The sequence below is a fragment of the Melanerpes formicivorus genome, unplaced genomic scaffold (genome assembly GCF_026170545.1).
Source record: "Melanerpes formicivorus ecotype bairdi unplaced genomic scaffold, bMelFor1.0.p_v2 SCAF_2449, whole genome shotgun sequence".
NCBI lineage: Eukaryota > Metazoa > Chordata > Aves > Piciformes > Picidae > Melanerpes > Melanerpes formicivorus.
In genome coordinates this window covers 1-25,868 of record NW_027144800.1, presented here as the reverse complement: position 1 = coordinate 25,868, position 25,868 = coordinate 1, and the positions used below count along the sequence as shown (strand labels likewise).

Here is a 25,868-nt window from a genome sequence, read left to right as displayed (position 1 = left end):
TAAGAAATTCAATGTGGACAAATGCCACATCTGCATCTGGGGAGAAATAACCTTTTGCAGTAATACAGTCTGGTCAGTAGCAGTTTTGCTGGAGAGAACCTGGAGATCTTGGTAGACAGCAGCTGAACATAAGCCAGCTATTTGTCCTGGCCACAAAAAAGGCCAACAGCATCCTGGGCTGTATTTACATGAGTAGATTGATGTAGATGATTACCCCCTTTTTATTTGACCCCTAAAAGTCTGCATATGGAATATTGTCTTCATTTTCAAGACCAGCCTCAGTAAACCGATCTGATCTCACAGCTGACCTTGCTTTGAGCAAGAGGTTGGACTGAAGACCTCCTGAGTCCTTTCCAACCTGAATCCTTCTGTCATCCCACGCTGCAGGGCTTTCCCATAAAGCTCAGGTGCTGCACTGTGATGCCAAGGTTATAAGAAAATCTTTTCCTCCTTTTAGCATTTTTTCTCTTCTCTGCTGAACATATATCAGAATAGCTGGTCCCTGGACAGGCACTACTTACTCTTGCATTCACAGCTTTACAGGAGAAAAACATTTTTATGTATGTCTGTCTTTATTCCTAAAGATCTTTAAAAATAAAAAGCAGAAAATGTTTAAGGTGCAATTCAGCTTTGGAAAAAAAGGGGTTATAAAAATGTGATTATGGGCTTCCATATTTTCCTCCTCCTGTCATTCCACCGGGGTGAAATGCACATCCATTTTATTTTTATCACTAAAAGCAACACACTGCGGGCTTGGTACATGCGTGGAGCACATCAAAAAGAACAGGAAGGTAATGTTTTATGTAGGGCCTTTATTTATTTATTTATTTGAGTAGTGCCACATGCTTTAATTTAACTAAAAGTGTGCAACTGTTTCTGCTGGCCGTGCCTGATCGCTCCGAGAAGATGGCAACTTCCACTTCTGGCAATGTAATGAGTTCACCTCCGAGGTTTGCTATGCTATGCAGAGGGCTGTTTGATACAGCGTTATTCTGACAGTGCCAAGGCTAGATCAGATGCCCATTTTCAGAGAGCGGTCATACATTCTTTCTCTAATTAAGCACTCCTCAGCTCTCCTCCCTGAGTGCATTTTACTGCTGGTTTGAATCCAAGAGCAGGAGACAATTCAAAATATATTGCTGCTATATAACCATACTTGCTTTTTCTCTGAGGCAGTTTTTGAATGGAGGGCAGGAAATTATGGAGTAAAGACTGAAAAGAATGTTGGACTTCGAAGCAAAGCTATAAATAAGTGCTAAACACTTCAGCAGCCTGACCAGCTCTTGATCCTAAGTAGTAAGAGGTGCCCTGTGCAAACTAGTACAGCACAGTGAATGTGTTCACTTGCAGTTCACTGTTGACCAGTGAAGAGCAGTGTTATACTCCACAGAACTTGGGCTAGAAGTTAGCTGGGAGAAGCACATCTTGTGTACCCTGCTGAGGCTGGCTTTCTTGCATCCCAGCTTGTTTGCTGCCTCTCCATGCACTGGGGCTGGCTTTTAATCTTTTCATCACTTCCTCTCGTGTTCTGTTGCCTACCACCTGTGTATCAGACCCACTCCTTTAAAGGACTTCAGTAACTGATAAGTCACTCAATCATACCTGGAATTGTGACATTTTATTTCAAAGCAGAGCTGCAGGTAGTGCAATAATGCCCAAACCCATTGCATTCCTTTGCAGCTTTCATCATTATCGTTTGGCTCAGCCGCACAAATCTGTGGGAAATAGAGATACATGATACAACAGAAGTGAAATGAAGAAGAAAATATGTGGAAAGGAAATGTCTGAAGTAAAGCTTAAATTAAATTCTAGCTCATATACGAATGACAGATCTATACCATTCCCTATTCTCCCAGATAATTCTCCAGTGCAGAACATTAACAAACAGGGCATGCACGTTTCCATCGATGAGCACTTACACTTCAGTGCCTTGAGTAGCACTAATGTCAGACAAATGTTCAAAGGAGGCCTCTCAACCAATTACAGACTGGAGCAGTCTACCAAAGGAGGATATCGTAGCCCAGCTAGCTTCACCTGACAACTCCAATTGTCTCAGCACCTTTTTTCCCCCAGGAACCAGCATGTACCTCCTCTAACTCTGGGCATGTCAAGAGAAATTTCCAAAGGCACAAATAAGTTTGTTACTGATTTCTATTCAAACTGATTCAATTCAAAGCTGCTGACCTTCAGGGTGACCTTTAGTTATTTAATCTCTGAGTGGCCTGGTTTTCTAATCTGTGAAAAGGAGGAGAGAAAACTTTTTATTTTCCCCTTTGCCTTCCCTTGTTGGAAGACAGGCTTGGGGGGAGAAAAAGTACCGTTTCTTGTAGAAGAAACACTGACAGCACAGCGTGGTATACATTGGTGGTGCAAGCAGGATGGGATCATTTCTCTCAGCATGTCTGCAAAGAAATAAAATATTTGAAAAGGAAAGCCAGAAAACTAATGAAGAACTTGCTAAAGTGCAGCCAAAGGTTACCTTGCTCATCAATTTTGCACTGATGGTGCTTGGGCACAGAAACTAATTGCTAGTCAAGATACTCTATTCATTCATTTGTCTTCCCTCTAAATGTGTTTATTCTTCATGTACATCACTTGATTTGATTTGCAGGAGGTAAAACATTTTCGAGTGATGTTTCTCTTCTGCAAGAGATAGATTTTAATTTTTTACTTGCCATTTTTTTTCTTCTCCTAGTAGAGCTGCTACTAGGGGGAAAAAAAAATAAACATTGTCAGGTCTTTTGATGATGGGTTCTCTTGCATTCCTCCAAGCCATAGGGTTTGATCCTGGAAAATTAATTGCCTATTATGAAACATCCCAGCTTCATTTAGCTCGCTTCTATAGCCCTGTAAATACCATGCTGAAGTACGTGCAGAGGGAAAAAGTGCTTGCTCCAAAAGCTGCATAAACTGAGTTATCACAATGTATCACTCACCTGATGGGAAACTGTGCTGATTCCAGCTCAAAGTATCCTGGGGGTTCTCAGTGTATATATATAAAATATGCAGAATTACCACTATCTATGCCTAATGATACCTGCTGCTCAATATCAGCCTGTCTGCAGTCCATACTAAAGAATCTCTTTGTTGTATGAATGTGACTGAAAAGTATGGTAATGCTGCATTGTTGGAAAATCAAAGCCCTGTACAAGCCTCTGTTATGTCACAACATATAGTAAAATCTCTTAGGCTCTTTATGCAAAAATACAGGGAGGACAATGTAACACAAAAATAGACAATTTATTCCTGGCAGAGAGTTCATCTTCTTTCAGTCCTCTTTCACCAGAGAAAGAACTATTATTGTTCTGTCTTCTTCAAAAGCAGGAGGGGGAAGCTAACCGCTTATAATAAAGCCCAGCAGGTTGCTAAGAATGCAAGGCATTGCCTTTGTCAGTCATTGATACAGGAATTTTGATACCCTTTGTACTAAAATGTTTGTAATTGCTCTTTCTTCCAATTTCCTCCCAATATGTCCCACAAAAAAAAAAGGATAGTTTGGTTGCTAAAAATAAAATCAGCAGGACCAATGCAGAGTAGCAAATCAAAATGATGTCTTATTGCAAACTTCCCTTCACGTGGATCCCATATCACTTAGCTCTGATAGCACATGTCTTTTCTTCTGGGAGTGAAAACAGGAAGGCTGTCAAACTTGCAAATCTATTATTCCTTCCTTAGCAGAAGGAAAGCTTCTGTTTATTTTTCCAAGCTCTCACTTAAGCTGTCATCTAAGAAGTAAGGTTCACTGCTTGAGTCTAAATACACTTGATATCCAAAAGACAAAAAGCACCCAGAAATACACTAGGGAATACAATTGTGTCTGCTCATCATTGGATGTATATCAGAAATGTCTTGAGCCAAAAGAAAGTATAAAATTAAAAGGCTTTTGCAAAGTTAGAGAATCATTTTGGTTGGAAAAGACCTTTCAGATCATCAAGACCAGCCATTAACAAACTACCAAGTCTAGTGCTAAAACCATGTCCTTCATCACCACATCTCTGTGTCTTTTCAAACATGTCCAGTGCTGGGGGTTCAACCACCTCCCCTGGGGAGGTTGTTCCAATGTTTTAGTCATCTGTAGATTTGAGCTCGTGGTGACCATCAAATGACCTCTTCTTAGACTGGGCAAGCTTTGAATGTCAGAAATCCACCTCATTATAGGCTTATGAGAGACAAAAAAAAAGCCTCAAAACTTAGGAATGCTCTGCAAGAATCCTTCCTGTGCTTAGAAACTGAAGAGGATTCTTTAGCAAGGGAAACTGAAAAGTCCTGAGCAACAGACGACAAGCTCCTTAATTTAAAACATTATCAACTTTCATGAGCAAAGCCATCAGAGCTGAGCTCTTTGGGAGGCTTCCTGCCTCAACTTCTTACCATGTTATCAGGGCTAGCAGATTAACTACCTGCTCCTGAATAAAACTGACTTAGGAAATAATTTATGAAATAGGAGCAGGGTGTTTTATAAACTGAGGAGAAAACTTGTTTAATCTCCCTTGCCTTTTTAGTAATCCCCTCTTCAGTCACAGTCTCTCTAATTACCTGCTGTTGGACCATTTTTCTCAGAAATCTCTCCAAACCATGTCTGGTTTATTTCCCTCAGCAAATAGTCTGCTTTTAGCTAATTTTATAAAACACTCTATGTGTTTGCTGAGTGAATTTTTCAGCTGCCCTCTGGCAGGGATGAGCTGACTCAAAACATTAGGGTTTCTGTTTTGAACATGTATCATCTGCAACTAGCTAATATTTCTCTCCTAGATTGTCACAATGACTTCATGTTCTTTTCTTGCAAATCTGCTATTTTAATTGCTCTGTCAGAATCCCCTCAGGTCACCTTGGTGGCTATGCCATTAACCCTGGGCTTATCTATCAATTACAGATTTAAAAGTGTCCACATACATATTTTTCTGTCACACAAAGTAAGTTGTGGAAAATTTGCCTCCATGCAACTTCTTTACATTAGAAGAGTTGAGGTCTTAAGATACCCTGTGCTGAAAACCCTTCTTATATTTCCTGTTTGCATTTTCAGCATTGGAAGAGTGAGGCCTTAAGATACCCTACAGTGAAAACCCTTCATATATGTCCTGTTTATAATCTTTCTTATGTTTGCTGAAAATGCAATGTTGGAATTAAACTTCCAGTGCCTGATCAAGGGCTGTTCTGTGTCATATGCATTACTGTCCTAAACCTCATGCAGTTTCTTGGTGTGTCACAGGTTGAATAGACCTAGTCTGAGGTCCTTCTCATCCTGAAGAAGGGTTGAAATTGCCATTCCCTGCAGTGATTTCTTAGATGTTAGGAGCAAGGAAAAGGAATTCTCTTACAGGAAAAAGAAAGAAGGAGGAAAAAAAAAAGAAGGGGGATTGAGGAGGGGATGGGGGAAGGGAAGGGAGGAAAAAAAGGAAGCAATTATCCCTTTTGGGAATGTGAATATTCATGATGGTGGCACAGGTCTCATTTATCATCCTTCCACACAGTATGTGGTAGCAAATGACTAGGAGACAAAGTGTAAATGCTTGCTAAAGGAGGAATTGCTATTTATTAATCTCTGCTTTTGTGTACTGCAAAGAGGGAAGTACATTTCTGTGGTTGGAATAGTTTTGTAGTTTTAAATATTTATTTCTGTCCAGGTGTGTTTCTTAGGCACTTGTTATGTCAGCCTTGAGGGATTTAAATCTGTAAGCACCATCTGTTGCTGCTCAGTGGACACATGGCTAAAGAATATGATATTAGTGGAGATAGGTGCACTGTATGGATGCCGCAGCTCATGCTGCTCCATCTCTGAACAGAAAGTGCCCATTTCCTTCATGCTGCTGACTGATTGCCAATTTGTGTCAGCTTAAGAGGATAATCAATGAAACCCAAACCCTAAGTGAAAAACCCCATGTTTGAACTGGGGTTTTGCTTTAAAAACCATGAAAAAGGGAGTGCCCCCTCTCCTCCAAAATTTCTTTTGAGACATGTGCACTAAAACTCTTTTGTAGTCATATAGCCTCTATCCTCAAATGAACTGTTAATTCAGCCCCTCTAAATGTATGGGGAAACAAGATTAGTAAATGTACACCCTGAAGATATCCTTAATGTATACCAGGAGTGTTCAGTTCCCATAAAGAGTTACATGGGGATAGCTTTGCTCTGAGCTGCTCCTCAGGCATCCCTCCCACATTGCTCCCTGTCTCCTGGAAGAAGCTGAAGCCACAACACACCTCTGAGCTCTCCTCCACAGGGTCTGGTACTAAATGAAGCAAGGACTTCCCTGAGCCATGTCACAAGAAGACATTTCACTCCCGTTCCATCAGTAATTTCCTTTGCCAGCTTAATCACAAAAACACTTTTCCAACCAGCTTGCTTAGGACATGATGATAAATTGTAGTGGAGGTTTAATGTTTATTATCATTTGATGTTTCATTCAAAATTAGGTAGCATGTTCCTGTAGTCCCTGGGTAAGTGGCCATAGCCTTAATCCCCTGCTCCACACTTTCCCTTGACAGGCTTATTCTGCTGTTTTGTCTTGCAGTCTAGCTGTCCTCCTACTTGGATCCCATGTTCCCCTCTTCCCTAAACTTGTTGATCCAAAATATTGTGGTACTGTATTCAAACTCTACTTCCATTGGGCCCACAGATACTTCTACATGTACCTGATGCTTCCTCTAGCCCCAAAGTGACCATGACTTTACTATCTGTGCATCAGAACTTTGGAACCTGGTTGGTGCATGCCCAGACCTAAGTGAGAACACACTCAGCCTAAACTCCTCATAATCAAAACATCTTGGGCAAGTGATTTAACGAAGTTAAGATCGGAATCACACCCTGAGGTGTCATTCCATGTTTACTACAGAAAGAGCCTGGGGGTCACTGTGCTGCTAATTTGGTTAGGCATCTAAAGTCAAATGAGACGAGACAAGACTCAAAAGTCTCAGATTTAGCCTCAGGAAGCATCAGCCCTTTTAAAGCCTTGAGAGATGTGGGCAGGCGAGTGTCTTCTACATGTGTTAATATTATCTCTGTGCTTCCCTTGCCGCTCTATGGCTCTTCCAGCAACCTTTTTTCCTTGCAGTGCTAACTCCACAGTGTGTGGCCATCATAAACACATAAACAAAAGCATTCACAGTTTTAACAGGAAAAAATAATAAAACTCTTTTCTGGCTCTCCATATGTTCCTCAATCTTTCAGTAGAAACCCAAATCCAGGACATATTTATTGTTCTGGCATAAAGCCAGAGTCTCTATTTACTCTTTTTTTCTGAGTGGCTAAGGAGTTGTGGTTTTTAAATAACTGTAAGCCTTCAGTAGTAGCATGATGTATTACAACCAGAAATTGCTGCGTTTATGAATGAAGCATATGAGGTACCCTTGTGGCTTCCTGCTCTGGGCAGAGCAGATTAGTGGTGGGGCTTGCTGGGGAAGGGTTACCCTCAGCTTTCCTGGGGAGAAGCAGTGGATAGAGTGGGTGAAACCTGACCCTCCTTGCTTTTCCTTTGCTCTGAGATCCTCGTCCTGCTTAGGAGCTGGAATGGTGAAGAACAGAAATCAGGTTCAAATGTAATGGCTGAAGGGCTCTTATCCCTTCATACAGATCAGCATTTAAGCCATGCAGCAGGATTTAGTTTTCTCCCTGCCCCATGCAGCCTCCAACTTCCAGCCAAGGAGTAGAAATGAAATGTTTTTCCACAAATTGCCTTTACGAGGAGGAGTTGCACATTTTAATTGAGCTGCTGTTGTTATTTTTGTTGGTTTTGGTTGTGTGGGTTATTTCCCCCCCCCCCCCCCCAGTGTTTCACTTTGTATTTCCAAGGGGTTTCTGGAGGCATTTTCACTACGTTTTCTGGTTGCGTGCTTCCAAAAAAATCCTTATTATAGGAGGGAAAGATTCTACCCATGACAGGATAAGCCTGAATCCGCCAGTAAATCAAGCTGTTCTGAAGCCTAAGAATACATATGGTAATTTTGATTAGTAGCTCTATATGGATAGTGTCAGTGTCTTCTGCTTCCTTGAGTATGAAAAATTCCATATTAAATCATATCTCCCATGTGTTTTCCTGTTTATATGCATTACTGCTGTCATATTGCTAGAACATCATTGTAAGAAAGGGGGGGGGGGAAGGGGAGAAAGTGAGAGAGGAAATTCACTGACCAACTTATTTCAGTCAAAACCAGTATGAAAATTGGCTTTTTTCCCCTCCACATTTAGCAACATTTCCATTAGCCATGTTCTAGGCATCAGCCTTGGGACTTTCAGCATAATTTATTATTTTTTTCTTCCCCCCCATATCCCCTTAAATAGGATAAAATTGTGAAGATTTCAGAGATGTCTTTCATTTATTTAATTGTACAATAGCTGCTGGTAGTTTTATATCTATCATCATAGCAATCTGATGTGGTTTGCCTTTAACTGCCTGTAAGATTGTAGCTCAATGAAATGTAGATTGATTTTTTTTTTTTTTTTTTCCCCCTCTCTTTTTCTTTCTCTGCTTTATTATTTTTTTTCCTCATCTTTCTCTTTTCTTTAACAGTGAGCTGCCTCATCCCCCTCAGAATCTTCTGGCCACTCTGAATTCCTCCTATAGCCGCAGCGTGATGCTCTCCTGGGTACGCCCCTTTGATGGAAACAGCCCCGTTCTCTACTACATGGTCGAGCTCTCTGAGAACAGTGAGTAAAGTCAAATGTGCTTCACCCTCATGTTCTCCTTAATTATTCAGCCTTCTTTCAGACTCACCTTTTACCACACCTACCAACAAATTATTACTGTTCCTTGCTAAGTGAGAGACAGTGCGCAAAGCCCTGAGGTTTGCGATCAACTATTTGCATGCTGAAAGAGTTAAACAAGAGGTCTGAGGTGGTGGTTAATTAACCACCCTTCAGGTAATTGGAGACCTTATTGCTGTCTACAACTACCTGAAGGGTGGTTGTAACCAGGAGGGAGTTGGTCTCTTCTCCCTGATGACCAGCACCACAATGAGAGGACACAGTCTCAACCTGCGCCAGGGGAAGTATAGGCTGGAGGTGAGGAGAAAGTTCTTCACTGAGAGAGTTGTTAGCCATTGGAATGTGCTGCCCAGGGAGGTGGTGGAGTCGCCGTCCCTGGAGGTGTTCAAGAGGGTATTGGATGTGGCACTTGGTGCCATAGCTTAGTAGTCATGAGGTGCTGGGTGACAGGTTGGACTTGATGATCTTTGAGGTCTTTTCCAACCTTGTTGATTCTATTCTATGAATGGTCATAGAGGAAAGCCTTAGTTCCACCTCCACTATTGCCAGCCAGACTTGAGGCACAACAGCTCATTCCTCAGTCCTTTTGTTCAACATCTGTAAAATGCATTTGTCACTTTTTTTTCCACGTTGTTGTCTTCTGCTCTGAGTTTGTAGTCGTCTACAAACAGGCATTTGTAGATAACATTCTACACCAAATGCAGCTGCACTCTACACCAAATGTACATGCAGTGAGAGACCAAATTTCACCTGAAAACTGCAGAGAATATAATAAAATAATGACCTGGTGATCTGTCAGAAGAACAAAATTGGATGTTTAATATAAGAACTCCTATCTTATCTGTTTATGGGTTCATGTATTTTATTCCTGTTCCCGGGATTATTATTTTACACCTTTCTTTTAGGTAGGTGGCTGAGGATTTTTACCTGTAAGATATCCAGGTATCTAGCTTCATAGATTACCAACCTGGTAACTGACTTGCCTCTTCTCACATTTGTGCCATACTGCACGTCTAGTCCTCTGTGGCTCTCAGTTTGCAAGGTTATTCAGGGACATTGCTAATGCCTTTTTAGGAGTTGATGGAAGGATAAGGTTATATGGAAATTGGTCACCTTGGCAGTACTTTCTAATCTCTTTCACCCTAGGAGCTGGAAATCTAAGCCTAACAATTGATTCTTGATGAAAAAATTAAGAGCATCACTTCTTCTGACATGTGGAAATTAGCCACTGCATAACTGAATGTGAAGCAGTCTTGATTTCTGATTATCTGGAGAGTAGCATTTTGTTTTGCCACACAGAGAGCTTGAGATGAAACTTGAGCTTCAGATCACATACAACCCTTTTGCTTTGCATCCTGAATTGCGTAAGTTTTTGATGTGGAGGTCCCAGAACTGATGATCTTGACATCTGTTAAGCAAAGTGCAGTTTTCTAATCCTAGTAGAAATCCCAAGTCATGCCTAGGACTGATATCCTTAAACAACTTGCTTCTGAGCACAATTCTGATCTTTTTGAGTCAAGTGACCGAGAAAATTCAGAGCTCTGTAATCCACACTCTCTTTACCTCTTTATTACCACCTTCTTTCCTTTTTTTCTTTAAATTTTCTCTCTTCTGTCCTTGCTCTCCTATGGATACTAACCAGTAACTCTCTTTTTGCTTTTCCCTTACCTGTTCTTTTACCCAAGGGTGTTTGTTACCCTTGTGTTTCATGTTTCCCCTGGCTTTGACAATGACAAGCTATTGAAGTGCCCGTCTGGGAACACGGTGCAAAGGCACTAGAACTGTATTTACTTGGAGAAAACAAATAGCTGGCAAAATGTATGCACTTGGGTCCTGCACTGGGCTGTGTTGGTTGGAAAGAGTGATTAAAGGAAGAGGCAGCTCACTTGGAGCCAGAAGCCTGGAAGGTCTTCAAGTTCCTTTCTAGCAAGAGTGTTTTGCAGTTACCCAATACAAGAATGAGGAAAATGTGCCATAATTCTGAAAATGCTGTAATTTATTCACCGATATTTGTAGAAGTCTCAGCAAAAATCAACAGTAGCTCCCCAGAAGTCCTGCAGAGAGTCCCTCAGAACTCCACAGGATCCTGTGAACCCTTGCTCACTCCATGATAGATCCAGTAATTGTGGCTGATGGCATTGCAATCTACCACTGAGAGAGTCTCATTATCACAAATCACAGGTATATGTACTTCAGCAAGCTTGCAGCTGCAGCAACCAAACACAGTTTAGGTTTTTTGTGAATCAAGCATCTTAACTCCCAGAAATATTCTGGATCTTGCTGTCCTTTCAGTTTTCATCTTTGTTTGTTTTGCTTTTATGTACACTGTCTAAATGGTTACTCACAGAAGTAGGACAGAGAGGAATCTAAGCCCTTGAACATTCCAGTGTTGCTGTGTTCTTTCATTTAGTATATTATTGCTCAGCTTCATGGATGCCAACAGAAGAGCAGAACAATGTCAGCAGTGACTTTAGTTTGGAGAGCTGACTTTAATGTCTGCTCATTGTCACTCTCTTGGTTGGGTTTTTGTTTTCCTGAAGTGTTTGTTTTTCAGAGTTATTTTGATCTCAGTAGTGTGTGGTTAATATGCAGTTTCTACAGACCTCCTGCTCCTTTGGCAAACACCACCTTTCCTTTGTTCCCACCTGTCCCAAGTGACACTTGTGAATGAAGCTGACATTTGATCTTGTGTAGGTATAGTTTTGTCTGATATGACTCTGAAGAATCTCTCTTTACTTTTCAAAGAAAATTTCCTTTCAGGTTTCCTGTCAGTCCTGTTCTGTGTTGTAGAAAGAGCAACTGTCAAGGAGGGGGTGTATGCCCTCCATGAGCTCATCTGCAGGCATCTGTAGCTCTTTGACTGTCACCACCAGTGCAATGTGCTTAACATCCTAATCCCTGTTTGTTTCCAGACATGTAAAGCTTAGGTGGGGACAGCAGAATTATGCCTTATTTTTCCAGTTAGCAAAGCTGCACAGAAGACTTTGTTCTTAGTTCTGTGGAGTTTGAATATGTAGGGTACCAAAAGGTAGCCCAGTTCTGTTCATTTTTAGGTTTGGGGCTTTTTTAGCTCTTCTACTGTGAATGATTCTCTAATAGCTTTAGGATCCATTGTACATTTTGAAGCACAAACCGTAAATGAATCCATAATAAGAGTATCTGCTTCAGAGAAATATCTGAAGAGGGTTCAAAATAATGAGTGTAAATTTCAGGGGACTAATTACTAGCTGCATTAGAGAGAGGCGTGTCAGTCCACCTGGCATGGATTAGGACTCCTTTTCATTAATATCAATTCAGCAAAGAGATATAAACCCCTTATTTTAATTAGAGGGGGGAAAAGAAAAACAGTGGCAGATCATGCCCATAAATTGCTGGAAATATGAATAAACCTGGTCACCTCATTTTTAAAATGAATGTATTTGGCACGGTGCAATAACTCTTGAATTACAAGTATTCACAGTAGGCTGTGTCCATGGGTGACTTGAGACATATGGCCTTAAACATTTGGGGACAAATTTATAATCTAATTTGAAAAACACAGTACCAGGGAAACACAGTCATTAAGTATTCCTGCCCACACAGAGCCAGGAATGTGAACCTTAATTTGAAATAGGCGATTCAAAATAAATAGTGCCATGCGTTGCTGTCATTGGCACTAATGTGGGGTTTGGGGTGTTTCACGACCTGCTTAATCCCTGTTGCAATGTACCTAGCAATTCCAGGGAAGTATCTTCTTGGATATTAGGAAATAAATTTTCACAGCCAGAGAGGTCAGGCACTGGAATGTGCTGCCCAGGGAGGTGGTTGAGTCACCAACCCTGGATGTGTTTAAGGGTCGTTTGGATGTGGTGCTTGGGGATGTGGTTTAGGGGTGATCCTTGCAGAGTAGGGTTACTGCTTGGACTTGGTGGTCCTGAGGGGTTTTTTGCAACCTGAATGTTCCTGTGATTCTGAGTTAGAGGGGCACATCCTTATTTTATTCCAAACTGCTTTCGCTTCCAAGATCATGAGAAGTCTCAAGAACAAAGCCCTTTGAGAGGAGGCTGAGGGAGCTGGGGCTGTTTAGCCTGGAGAAGAGGAGGCTCAGGGGAGACCTTACGGCTGTCTACAACTACCTGAAGGGAGGTTGTAGCCAGGTGGGGGTTGGTCTCTTCTCCCAGGCAACCAGCACCAGAACAAGAGGACATAGTCTCAAGCTACACCAGGGGAAATTTAGGCTTGAGGTGAGGAGAAAGTTCTTCACAGAAAGAGTAGTGGGCCATTGGAATGTGCTGCCCAGGGAGGTGGTGGAGTCACCATCCCTGGAGGTGTTAAAAAAAAAGGATTGGACATGGTGCTTGAAGCCATGGTTTAGTTACCATGGGATGTTAGGTATTAGGTTGGACTTGATGATCTCTGAGGTCTTTTCCACCCTTGTTGATTCTATGATTAATCACAAAAGCCTTCTGAATATTCTTTTAACTGAAGAAATTAATTAATACTTGAAAAATTCTGCTGAGTACAATGAAGATAAAAGCCCTTTTTTTTTTGTTCTATTGTGTTCTGGGATACCTGTGCTGTATGATGCAATGATATAACACATCGTGCCAATGAGAAGATGATAAAAGGTCATCTGAAAAGCATAGAATCATAGAATCAGCCAGGTTGGAAGAGACTTCCAAGATCATCCAGCCCAACCTATCACCCAGCCCTATCCAATCAAGTAGACCATGGCACTAAGTGCCTCATCCAGTCTTTTCTTGAAGATCTCCAGGGAGATCTCCCTGGGCAGCCCAATGAAAATTGAATACATCGATAAATCTTTGCAAAAGGCAAAGCAGAACTATGTTGTTCATTATGATTGTGACTCAGGTTTATATATGATGGTGTTCAAAGATAACTTTGTCTCGGGCCACTGGTAGACCATGTCAAAGTCCTACCAAACAAAGGATGAACCATTTAATTTTTATTTGAACTTTTTGCAGCATCATCTTGTCATGAAGATTTGACAGATGAGTTTGGTAAACTCCAGCAATACTGCCAATTCCAATATTACTGTCTATGCAAAAAGCCCTGGAGAGGGAAGGAGATGGAAATGTACTCAAAACCTGCAAAAGTCATCTTTCTGCAATAGATCTAATCTTCAAGATGAAATTATAAATGGCTTTTGAGAAACTTCCAATTAATGCATGAATTGTAAGGCAGGTAGGGAGCTATAGAAGAAAGGCCTCTTTGTGAGTAACCAACATTTATTAAGCATGCATTGAAAAATTTATGGTAGATCAAAAGTAGTTTCTAACACCCCCCTCCCACACCCCTTCAAATCACATTGTAAACTAGCCCACAAGATTGCTCATTTCCAATAAATTAACTTGGAGAAGCAATCAGAGTTAATTCAAAATACCCAATGTCCTTAAGACGATAGGCAGCTAAACATGGGCATTTTTCAGACAGTAGCAATTACAGTGCCAGAGCAAGCGAGCAAAGCCCACAGTACATCCTAGGCAGCTTAAGTTAAGTGAAGGATTAGCACAGTCTCTTCAATCTAACAGAGACTTATTTAATAGTTTGACCTGGCAAGTCTTTTGTCACCATGGAGCTTCTCCAGGCTTCCTGGGACAGGCAAGCGACACTCAGCCCTGCAGGAGAAGAGTCAGTGTTGAAAATCTGAGGGCACCTTTTCGGCGCCGGAATTGCTACTTCCTGCACCAAGCTTCTGGACAATTCTGGATTTTGTTGTGTATTTAAAGATGGAGAACAGCCTTTTTCAAATGTTTAGCTTATTGATTGTCAAAAAAAAAAGACTTGACATTTAAATTTTCAAGATACTCTTGCACACACTCTCTGTATCCACTGCTCCTCCCCAAACCACTTTCCCTTACGCATGCGAGTGCCCAGGAGATGAATAGGCTTCGTTTATATTAGTTTTCAGTTTAATCTCTCTTCCTGCCAGATCTTTTATCTTCTACCAGGAGAGGAAAAAGAATAAATAAAGTATTCTACAGATGCAGCATATAAACAGAGCAAAGCCCCAAGGTGCTGAAGAGATTAATAGGCCCTGTTGTTGAATCAAACTGCTCACTACATTGAGCTGGTTGGGTTAAGCACTCTCAGGTGGTGTTTACACTAGCAGCAAACAAGTTAAATGCTCTAGGAAATGGACCACTACCCAAGTAGCTCATCCAAAGATATTTCACTCTCTTGTTGGTGTCTGCTCTTCCATTTTCCTCAGGAAGCTGCTTCAGGTAACATTCTAAGTCGCCTATACCTTAACTTTGTGTTACCTTGATTTGTTTTTGTGTATTCTGGCTGTAACAGGGCAAAGAGTTGTTTCAGAAGTCTCAAGAGAAACTTGATAAAATTCAAAAAGAACTAGGGAGGAAAAAAAAACAACTCCTAACCAGTGCTCCTCTAGGTAGCATAGATGTGCTGCCTCTAAGATCTTTCTAAAAGAAGTCCAACATTCAGCTAAGATGAATTGACATCAAGATTTTGCAGCTGAAGTGCCTGTTGCTAAATCATCAACAACTGGCGAGGACAGAACTTAACTGCTGTGCAAATGTCCCTCTCCAGCATTCCCAGTGTTCTGCTGTGTCAGTTTTCCTGTTTAAAAAAGTCTCTGTTCTGGGAAAACTGTTATTGGAATAAATGCATTTTGAGTAATTTGAAGATGCAGTGTTTATAGCCCAACTGGCATCACACCCTAGAGGACTTAAACGTGCTAAGGAATCTGCCAGAAAAGCACTAAATTAGTGGTTTGCATCTTGGTGTGAAGTTTAGCAGCCTTCCACGTTTGGGACATCTCATCTTCATTTTCAGGCAGACGTCTAGGTGACCTGCCAGGAGCTGCAATGCACTTCTGATGAGCAACGTGCACAGATAGATTGCCAAAATCTACAGCTAGCTCCTCAGTAATTTCCAGAAGTGTTGGTAATTTTGAGCAGGGAGCATGAAAACAGCTGGTATTACTTAAAAACTGAGCAAATCTTTAAACTGGCTGATTCCATCGCTGCGCTGTTATAACGCAGACCAAATGTCACCTCTCCCTGACTATTTCAATCACGACTTCGGGAAGAATATGTGACACCAGGCTCTGAAGAAAAGAAGTCAGGATATTTAATTTTCAGCATGGTTCATTTCTGATCTCTTTGAAAAGTTGAAAATGTAATTTGGGCATCGGAGGAGCTTGGCGTGTCAAGTGTGTGAGCTGACAATGAGGGGTTTATGGGGTTGCCAAGGCTGTTTATACCAGCCAATCTTCCTAGAAAATTATTAGACCCAATGCCATATATTACCTCTAGGAAAAAAAATAAATAAATAAATAAAATTGCAGACATGTAGAGAATAGGCAGCAGAAGCTCTCTCAGGTCTTACAGCAAAGGACTGATTTGGCAGAGAGAGTCACGTTTCTACACCTGCTTGCAAGCTGGGTAGGAAGATATTCCAAACTGACTGTGAATTTCATTACAGTCCTTCCACCAGAGCCACTCATGGGTGTGGTGCTGTAATGGCCTGCCAAACAGATGGGTTGTGAAATACACAGCCCATCTGTCTTTATCATGCTTGTTTCCTCTTTTATTAAAATGTTAATGAATATAGTTTTTATTTATTATGCCGTGACATGTGCCGCATCACTTTCCAGTAGACAAACGTGCAATCTGCAGAGCCGTGTGGGCTGACAGCAAGGTTTCTGCTGCTGAAAAGAAACTTCTTCCCAAAGTTCCTCTGAGGAAAACAAGCACAAAGAGCTCTGAGCAGTCAGAGGCATTTTCTCACTTCTGTAGGGCTTTTAACAAGTATTTTCATCTTTTTTTTCCCCCTTTTCTTTCTCTTTTTTCCCCTTTTCTTTGTTTTTTCCCCTTTTCTTTGTTTTTTTCCCCTTTTCTTTGTTTTTTCCCCTTTTCTTTGTTTTTTCCCCTTTTCTTTGTTTTTTCCCCTTTTCTTTGTTTTTTCCCCTTTTCTTTGTTTTTTCCCCTTTTCTTTGTTTTTTCCCCTTTTCTTTCTTTTTTCTCCCCCTTTTCTTTCTTTTTTCCCCTTTTCTTTCTTTTTTCCCCTTTTCTTTCTTTTTTCCCCTTTTCTTTCTTTTTTCCCCTTTTCTTTTTTTTCCCCTTTTCTTTCTTTTTTCCCCTTTTCTTTCTTTTTTCCCCTTTTCTTTCTTTTTTCCCCTTTTCTTTCTTTTTTCCCCTTTTCTTTCTTTTTTCCCCTTTTCCCCCTTTTCTTTCTTTTTTCCCCTTTTCTTTCTTTTTTCCCCTTTTCTTTCTTTTTTTCCCCTTTCTTTCTCCTTTCTCCCCTTTTCTTTCTTTTTTTCCCCCCTTTTCTTTCTTTTTTCTTCCCTCTTCTCCTTTCTTTCTTTTTCCTTCCCCTTTTCTTTCTTTTTTCCCCTTTCTTTCCTTTTCTTCCTTTTCCCCTTTTCTTTCTTTTCCCCTTCCCCCCTTTTCTTTCTTTTTTCCCTTCCCCCTTTTCTCTTTTCTTTCTTTTCCCCCTCCTTTCTTTCTTTTCTTTCTTCCCTTTTCTTTCTTTTTTTCTCCCCTTTTCTTTCTTTTTTTCCCCCTTTTCTTTCTTTTTCTTCCCCTTCTTTCTTTTTCCCCTTTTCTTTCTTTTTCCCCTTCTTCTTTTCTTTCTTTTTCCCCTTTTCTTTCTTTTTTCCCCTTTTCTTTCTTTTTTCCCCCTTTTCTTTCTTTTTTTCCCCCTTTTCTTTCTTTTTTCCCCTTTCTTTCTTTCTTTTTCTTTCCCCCCTTTTCTTTCTTTTTTCCCCCTTCTTTCTTTCTTTTCTTCTTTTCCCCCTTCTTCTTTTTTCCCTTCCCCCCCTTTTCTTTCTTTTTTCCCCCTTTTCTTTCTTTTCTTTCCCCCTTTTCTTTCCTTCTCTTTTCTTCCTCCCCTTTTCTTTCTTTTTTCCCCCTTTTCTTTCTTTTTTCCCCTTTTCTTTCTTTTTTCCCCCTTTTCTTTCTTTTTTCCCCCCTTTTCTTTCTTTTTTCCCTTTCCTTTCTTTCTTTTTCCCCTTTTCTTTTTTTTCCCCTTTTCTTTCTTTTTTCCCCTTTTCTTATTTTCCCCCTTTTTTCTTTTCTTTTCCCCCTTCTTTCTTTCTTTTTTCCCCTTTTCTTTCTTTTTTTCCCCTTTTCTTTCTTTTTTTCCCCTTTTCTTTCTTTTTTTCCCCTTTTCTTTCTTTTTTTCCCCTTTTCTTTCTTTTTTTCCCCTTTTCTTTCCCCTTTTCTTTCCCCTTTTCTTTCCCCTTTTCTTTCCCCTTTTCTTTCCCCTTTTCTTTCCCCTTTTCTTTCCCTCGTTCCCCCCTTTTCTTTCCCCTGTTCCCCCCTTTTCTTTCCCCTGTTCCCCCCTTTTCTTTCCCCTGTTCCCCCCTTTTCTTTCCCTCGTTCCCCCCCTTTTCTTTCTTTCCTTTTTTTTTTTTCTCCTTTCCCCCCACATGTGAATTATTCCAACAGATTCTCCCTGGAAGGTTCACCTATCAAATCTTGACCCCAAGATGACCGGCGTCACTGTGAGCGGACTAACTCCAGCCCGAACCTACCAGTTTAGGGTGTGTGCGGTTAACCAGGTGGGAAAGGGCCAGTACAGCTCTGAGACCAGCAGGTACAGTGAAAACAAATGTCTGCACTAAAAGTACCATAACTTAGGATTCTTTTGAGGAAATAAACCTGGTGATGGTTTGTGAATGGATAAAAATCAAGTTATCTTTTGCATGGTAACTGGGGAAAGGAGAGGTTCACATCACCCAGACCTCTGAAGAGTACTCTGCAGCTATCAGTAATTGGTGACAATGGCAATTAGGCGATGCAGGTTATCAGCACAGGGTGGAATAGATGCCCTCATATTTTCAGAGTATCACTTGAGCAGAATCTTGTAAATATATTTTTTTTGGTCTTGTGCTAAGCCCAGGGAGGTGGTGGAGTCACCATCCCTCGAGGTGTTCAAGAGGAGATTGGATGTGGCACTTGGTGCCACGGTCTAGTCATGAGGTCTGTGGTGACAGGTTGGACTCGATGATCCTCGAGGTCTCTTCCAACCTTGGTGATACTGTGATACTGTGAAGCCACAGCAGTTAGCCCAGGAAGGAGAGCAGCATTTGCCCAATCATTGCAGTGTCGCTCCTGGAATTCACCCAGATGCGACACAGAAGGATGGCTTCATCATATTTAGCTTCAAATGCAGCCCCCTTCTTCTGTGAACCAAAGCTTGCTGTGAGCTTGAATTGCAGAACAGCTGAACTCTAAATGGCTTTTTCAAAATGTAGGAGTTTGATATGAAAAATATTGAAAGAGATGAAAGAAACAATTTGGAAGGAGTCACAGACCCTGGACCTGAGCTCTAACTCATTCAGGCTTATAATCTTTTTAAAGAGTTGTAGCAGCCTGGGTGATTCAGAATAAGGTTACCTCAGCTGTCTGTCTTGTTGCTTGCTTAACTGATTTCCTATTATGTTGATTTGTTGTAACTATTCCATGCATGTCTTCAGCAGTTTGATCAGTGTTATATTTCTTTCTAGTTATCAGACTCTGATAAAAGAAACTGGTTAACACAGACTGGATACATGAAATAGAAATGTTACTTATAATTGATTTCAACACCTCCATCACATTCTTTTGTACTTAGGTTGATGCTACCTGAGGAGCCCCCCAGTGCTCCACCTAAAAACATAGTGGCCAGTGGGAGGACCAATCAGTCTATCATGGTCCAGTGGCAGCCTCCTCCTGAGAGTGAACATAATGGAGTTCTTCATGGGTACATCCTAAGGTAAATAATTTCCTAACCTGGAAAGTCTGGAGATAGATCCATGTTTGCATGAGGCAATTCAAAATGCTGTGACTTAAGAGTCTATTAAAAACTACACCTCATTCCATGGGATATATTAGTTATTATTTATAAATGCTTTGGCTGCCCTGATTTATTACAGATGAGGAAACACCTCTGTTCAAGAGGTCATGAGGGTGCAGGCACTTAAATTCTAGCCTGGCTGTACAAGAGTGTCAGTGAGCTGGGATGTCTGATAGCTCCTCTGAGTAGACTGCCTTAGAGGACTAGCTCCCTATCAAGACAGCATTCAGATACCTTTTTTCCCCTGTTCAAAGTGAGGTGAAGCACCAAATACTCAAAGTGTTCACATGGGACATTGGTACAGTGCAGGCTATGCATTGCAGATGTGTATTTGTTTATTACAATCTCAGCTTCCTGCTAGAAAGGTTAATTAAATTTATCAAAAACACAACAGGGCTCCTGCACTGTGGAAGAGCAAGAACAGAATCAATAAACTTCAGTTTTGTGCCAAACAAAATGGAGAGAGGGAGTGACAGGTCAGATGCTTCATGGCAGACCTCGGTCTGTCTTGAAAATCAGTCAAGTTAGGATTGTTTCAGCCCCATCTGTATTGTTAAATGAGAAACAAGTTCAGGCAGGTAACTGGGAGTTGTGAATACTTCCAATCTCGCTGCTTACCCAGGATTTGTTGTGTTGGGGAGGGTGTTGTCACACTGACAGCCTTTGCAGAGCATTTTCCTTCTGTGTTTTTTTGGGCCTCAGTTATTCACTCCTACCCAATTCAGCTACTGCTTAGTTGCTCATTTGGCACCTTATGTCTCCTGCAGTGCTAGCAACCAGTTAGGGCTGCACCTTTAGTAAGAGACACATTATCTAAATTGGAGTTTTTTGTGGGAAACTCCCACTACTGACATATTTCCAAGTGATGGCTACAGCCTATTGTAGGCAGGCTGCTGACATTTTTAATACAATGTCCTCCAGACCTGTTAAAAGATAACAAAATGCTACAGTTTAAATGCCAACATCCTGTTCATGCTGTGCTCCTACTTTTGCTGGCATGGATGGAAATGCTTTTGTGATGTTAAGAGTGTTGGTGAGCTCCCAAAATAGTGCTGGAAAGTTACTTCTCTCTGCAGGCAGAGTTGAAGTCTGTTAATCTCCCTGTCACCTGCACAGAGCCTATTGTGGTGGTGAGCCACTTGTGCAAGTGCCTGCAGTTTTAAGGGCTGGACTCAGCTTGAAAGCTGTGCCAGTCATCAGTGACAGGTGGGAAAAGGTTCTTTAACTTCTGTCTATAGCTAGAATCTTGTCACGAAACTTGGATATCTGTTTGCACAGTGTACAAGTGTTGCTGGTACAATTCTTTCCTTCAGGCTGCTCTACTTGATGATAGTATTGATTCCTGAGATAGTCCCAATGAGTCTTGCCCAGTCTCAGCATTAAGCTCTTTGAAAGCAATCCCATATTCTCCTACTTCTGGCCATCTGCTCTGTTTTCTCCATATAGCATTTTCAATGATATTTAACCAAAGTCTTTTCTATTATGTCTATCAAGGTAATTGATCCCTGTCCTCACTGTAACATCTCTTTCCATTTTAATAGGGAGTGATCATATTCATTCTGCTCAACCTGTGAACATTTTTGATGCCTAGATCCTTTGTCTTGAGTGCAGAGCAGAGAGACCATTTATTTAATAGGAATTTAAAACTATCATATAAAAGCACAACTGTCCCAGGTGACAAACCAGGCAGTACTTCCATGTGAAAGTGTGTGGTTACAGCAGTGTGCACTGTAGAAATGTCTTTCTGCACTGATTTCTGTAGGATTAGGGTAAAACAAGATAAACCCCATCCCAGAGATGCAGTGTTCAAGCCATGTAAGACACTAAACTGGTGGAACACCTGATCTTTAGAAGTGAAGGTGCACAGCACAAGTCATATGGAGTATACATCAAAGTCCACAGTGAGAAAAATCATGAAGACATGACATTTCTGATCTGGCCTCTTTCCTCTGCCCTTTTTCTCACTGGCAGAATTGTATTTAGAGGACTGCCATGCCAACAGCAGAGTAGGTGAAGACACAGGAGCACTCTACACCTTGTCTGCTAGGTGCTAGAATGTTGCTGCATGAAGACAGGTGGGGGCTGGTCTCTTCTCCCAGGCAACCAGCGCCAGAACAAGAGGATACAGTCTCAGGCTGCACCAGGGAACTTTTAGGCTGGATGTTAGGAAGAAATTCTTCATAGAGAGAGTGATTGGTCATTGGAATGGGAGGTGGTGGAGTCACCATCACTGGAGGTGTTTAAGAAGAGACTGGATGGGGTGCTGGGTGCCATGGTTTAGCTGATTAGATAGTGCTGGATGATGGGTTGGACACGATGATCTCAAAGGTCTCTTCCAACCTGGTTAATTCTATTCTATTCTATTCATACAGCCTTCCAAGGAGAGAAAAGGAAAAGTTAGATGTTGCATAAAGTAGAAAAAAAGATGAAGACATTCAATAAACACAACTGAGGGCTGATATTTGTATTTCATAAAGGGAATCACACCAGTGTAGCATTACAAATATAAAGCATGGCAAAATATGGCCAGGCATGCAGCTCCTCAGCAGAAAACAGAGGGGCTGTCAGTGATTAAGAACTGATCTCTTTATAGGAAGACTTCAGAACAAAACCTCTAGCTGAAAACACACAAAGTTGCCTAGTCATAAAAATTGGCCCAATTTAACTTAGTTGAATTTAAAATCAGGCTCTAAGATGTCAAAGAAATTGTTCTGTGCCAATAAACCTCTGATGATTGCTGTGAAACAGAAGATGAGTAAGAGTGCATTAAAGCTATGTGGTGAATAAAAGTACAAATCTTTCCATGTTTATCTTTTTCATGGAACAGCAACACCTTGTGCCCCTTCCTTGGCCTCTGAATTTTTGTGTGAATTAGCATATTGTAAGCACCCATTGCACCATTTCCCTGAAGGAAAGAAACCAAACAATGTTCTTCGCAGATTTGCAAGATTTGTTTGTTTACTGTGATTTAAAAACTTCTCCATAGTTTCTTGGCCTTAAAAAGACACATCAAAGGTGCTCTGTTTTCTGCAATACAGTCTTTAGGTGGGGAAATAGCTTCCAGTGTTTCAGCTTCCCATGTCTCAGCAGAAAGTTTCTCAGGATGTTTACCACTTGTCTGAATTGAGTACAGCCCTTCTCCTGGAATTCCAGTGCTTGTCCAGTCCTTCAGTCTCCAGCTGTATTCTGTCCTTACTTTAATCATTCTGTGAAGTAAATCCTGGTGGAATGCAGAGATGAGGCTCTAGAAGGTCAGAGCCCTCTGAGCTCTTCCTTTTCAGATTGCAGAGGAGAAGGGGTGGGGGCTAAAAAAATTCTCAAGCTGATTTACAGCAGCACCCTGATAAAAATCACATCTGGGCTATTTTTTCTACTGCATCACAGCTTTTACCAGAGAAGCCACATTTAAAAAGCTGTGATTTTTCTGCAACCATAAAACAGGATAAAATGCTCATTTTGTTTAGCCCTGAGCATGTAATCTTGGTTAGATCAGATTATAAATACTACAGCAGTCAAACACGATATGGTCTTATCAGGAGTTAGTCTGCTCTTCCTGATTGTTTTCCATTATTCATTGCATAATTCTGTATAGAAGTTTGCGTGTTGCCCCTTCACAAAGGGAAGCGATTTTGCTAGTCAGGATACTTGCTCTAATTGATACCATCTAATTAACCAGCAATTTTTTTCTTCCCATATGGCAGGTATCGCCTGGCTGGCCTCCCTGGGGAGTATCAGTATAAGAACATCACCAGTGCAGATATTAACTACTGCTTAGTGAAAGACCTGATCATTTGGACCCAGTATGAAATCCAGGTGGCATCGTACAACGGAGCCGGGCTGGGAGCGTTCAGCAGACCTGTGATAGAATACACTTTGCAGGGAGGTAAGCAAATCGGACCAAGAGGTCCTTTATAACTTATAGCACCTAACAACTTGTAAAATGAATGGTCATTGCAGTCAAATTTGACAGACAGCTTGGGGTAGGTAGCACCTACAAATTCCAAATGCCCAAGCAGAGATGAGCCAAGCTTCTGCTGCTGTCTCTGCTGTAAAAAAAAAGCTCGGAGTGAATTCAAAAATGATCCGTTTGTGTTGACCCTCGTGATGGCACGTTGCCACACTTGCAGGGCAGAGTCAGCTGCATCATAAGTAATAAATAGAAATGCTGAAGAGAGCTGGAGTCCTGTGGAATGGATTTATAGGAGGTGTGACAGGCAAGGGCTGAGGTTACTCTGCTGGGAGAGACCAGGCGAGTATGGCAGGGAATTGGGTTTATCGTGGTCAGGATAGGTAACATGCTGCATATGCAATATAGGAGGCAAAAGCTGAGGAAAACCAGCTGCACTCATTCTGATAATCACTCAACACCTTGTTTTAGAAACATGGAATAAATTGTAAGGAAGCTGTAGGGAGAGAAATACAGCCCCTGGAGAAAGAGTGTTTTGTAGCCTTTCAGGAATGGTGCAGGTATTTGCAAAGAGGAAGATAAAATGATCTTTAAACCCCTGATTTTCATGCTACAGCTCCTCCACACCTTTCTGGTAAGTGCTTTAAGCAGAGCATAAATTACATCAACAAAAGGATATGTAATTACTTTTTACAACCAGTGTAAGGCATGTTTACACCTCGAGATTGGTATAAAAATCTGTAGGATAATTAAGTACCAGGCCCTTAAAGCTTTCATATGCTCCCATAATTGCAGGGTTGTGCTGGATTCTGAGCACTGGACAGTGCATGGTCTCTACTTCATTGATCTTAAAACAACTAAAGTATTTTAAAACCTTTTGGATTTACAGTGCATCAGTTAATTTACAATCAGTGAAGAATATGTAGTTGTTTGTGAATTGTTGCTAGGAGTACATTATAACATGATTAGATACAGTTTGAGGTGTAAGGGAGCTCTTTAAGAAAAGATTATTCATAGGCAACACTAATTAACCACAACAATTAAAGAAGGAAGCTCTTGCTGTTTTGTCTTAGGGCATGTAAAACTCTCATAGTTTAGAGGAGTCTAGACACACTCAACCCCTTTCTAGAAATATTTATCACAGGCCTTGAAATGTTTTCCTTAAAGTCTTCTCCTTGCAGCTAGGATTAATGTTTTGTATCCCACTAAAGACCAGATCTCTGCTGAGAATTGCTTTGCACACAGGATTTGAATCCCTCTCGTGAATATGCTTCTAATTCATTACTCTGTTTGTTAGCAGATTTTAAGCTATCATAGCACCTTAACCTTCCATCTATTAAGGCTCAGGTTTGGACATCACACTCTTTCTCTTAAACTTTGCAACTGACTCTAATTTCCCTTGATATTATGTGCTGTTATTATCATGCTTTATTGATTGTCTGTCTGTTGCTGTGTATACGGATATAAATCCTCTGTTATAAATTAAGTGTAGTCAGTCCTGCGTTCATATTAATCAGCAAGAGTGTTCAGACTGCAGGACAACCTGCAGTGGCCTGTTTGTCTTTGTGTAGCTCCTAAATGCTCCATAGGTAGACACAGAAGGAAAATGGGATGTTTCTTGTTTATATTTACATCAATATTTAATAATAGCCGTAAATAACTGCTTCACGGATGCTGCTGTCTCCAATGAATGCCATGCTGGGTTTCTGTGCAAATCACCTAAGGCATACAGTCTGCTCCAAAAAAAAAAGAGTTTGAAGCCTTTTAGCATCTAGATTTGAAAAGAGAGGCTGGTTGATATCAATATCATTTGAAACTGGATTAATGTCAAGACTCCATCTGTAAGGTGCTGCTGTCCGAAACTCTGCTCCTTTATCTTGTAGCTGGTAAATGACAGGAGAAGCCAATAGCTGTTTCTTGCTCTGGAATGCCCTTCTTAAACCAAACCAGCAGGAGTAAGAAAAAACCACGTGTAAAACTGCCTTGTAAATCACATTCTGATTTTAATATGAGCAGAGATAAATGTCAAAGACATACACTCCCATCCATCCCCCTCTCCTACTACCACCACCACTGCCTCTATTCTGACATGCATTAAATGATGTGAGCTATGCTGGCAAGAACCTGTCTGTCTGCAGATGAAAAATACCTGGAACACCTCATATTAATCAAGTGTGCTATGCAGTCAAAGCCTGGCAGGAAATGAGCACTGGGAGCAGATCAACCCATTGGCAGGAGCAGATCAGCACATTGGCATCTTTGTCATAGGGAATATTGACCGGCCTTAAAAGCAGTGGATTTATACCAGAACCTAGTCTATTAATCCCTTATTAGTCCTCTGGCATTGCTTTAGCCACTGATAACTAATCAGGTACTCAAAGCTCCTCGAAAATCACCACCTTCTAGAATCCAACCAAACTCACAAGATGCTGAAAGAGCTAAACTTGTAGGGGAA

General features: G+C 41.1%; 1 protein-coding gene across 1 annotated transcript in view; it reads left to right on the top strand.

Moving 5' to 3' along the window:
* LOC137461502 (protein sidekick-1-like) overlaps nucleotides 1-23,389 on the top strand; it is a gene marked incomplete at both ends in the record, with an annotated part of 29,273 nt that extends 5,884 nt beyond the window's left edge. Inside the window, 4 exons of the mRNA XM_068171221.1 lie at nucleotides 8,507-8,643; nucleotides 18,117-18,264; nucleotides 19,285-19,425; nucleotides 23,208-23,389. Of these exons, the coding sequence (XP_068027322.1) occupies nucleotides 8,507-8,643; nucleotides 18,117-18,264; nucleotides 19,285-19,425; nucleotides 23,208-23,389 (608 nt within the window). The remainder of the gene's footprint in view (nucleotides 1-8,506; nucleotides 8,644-18,116; nucleotides 18,265-19,284; nucleotides 19,426-23,207) is intronic.
* Between the last annotated feature and the right edge of the window lie 2,479 nt (nucleotides 23,390-25,868).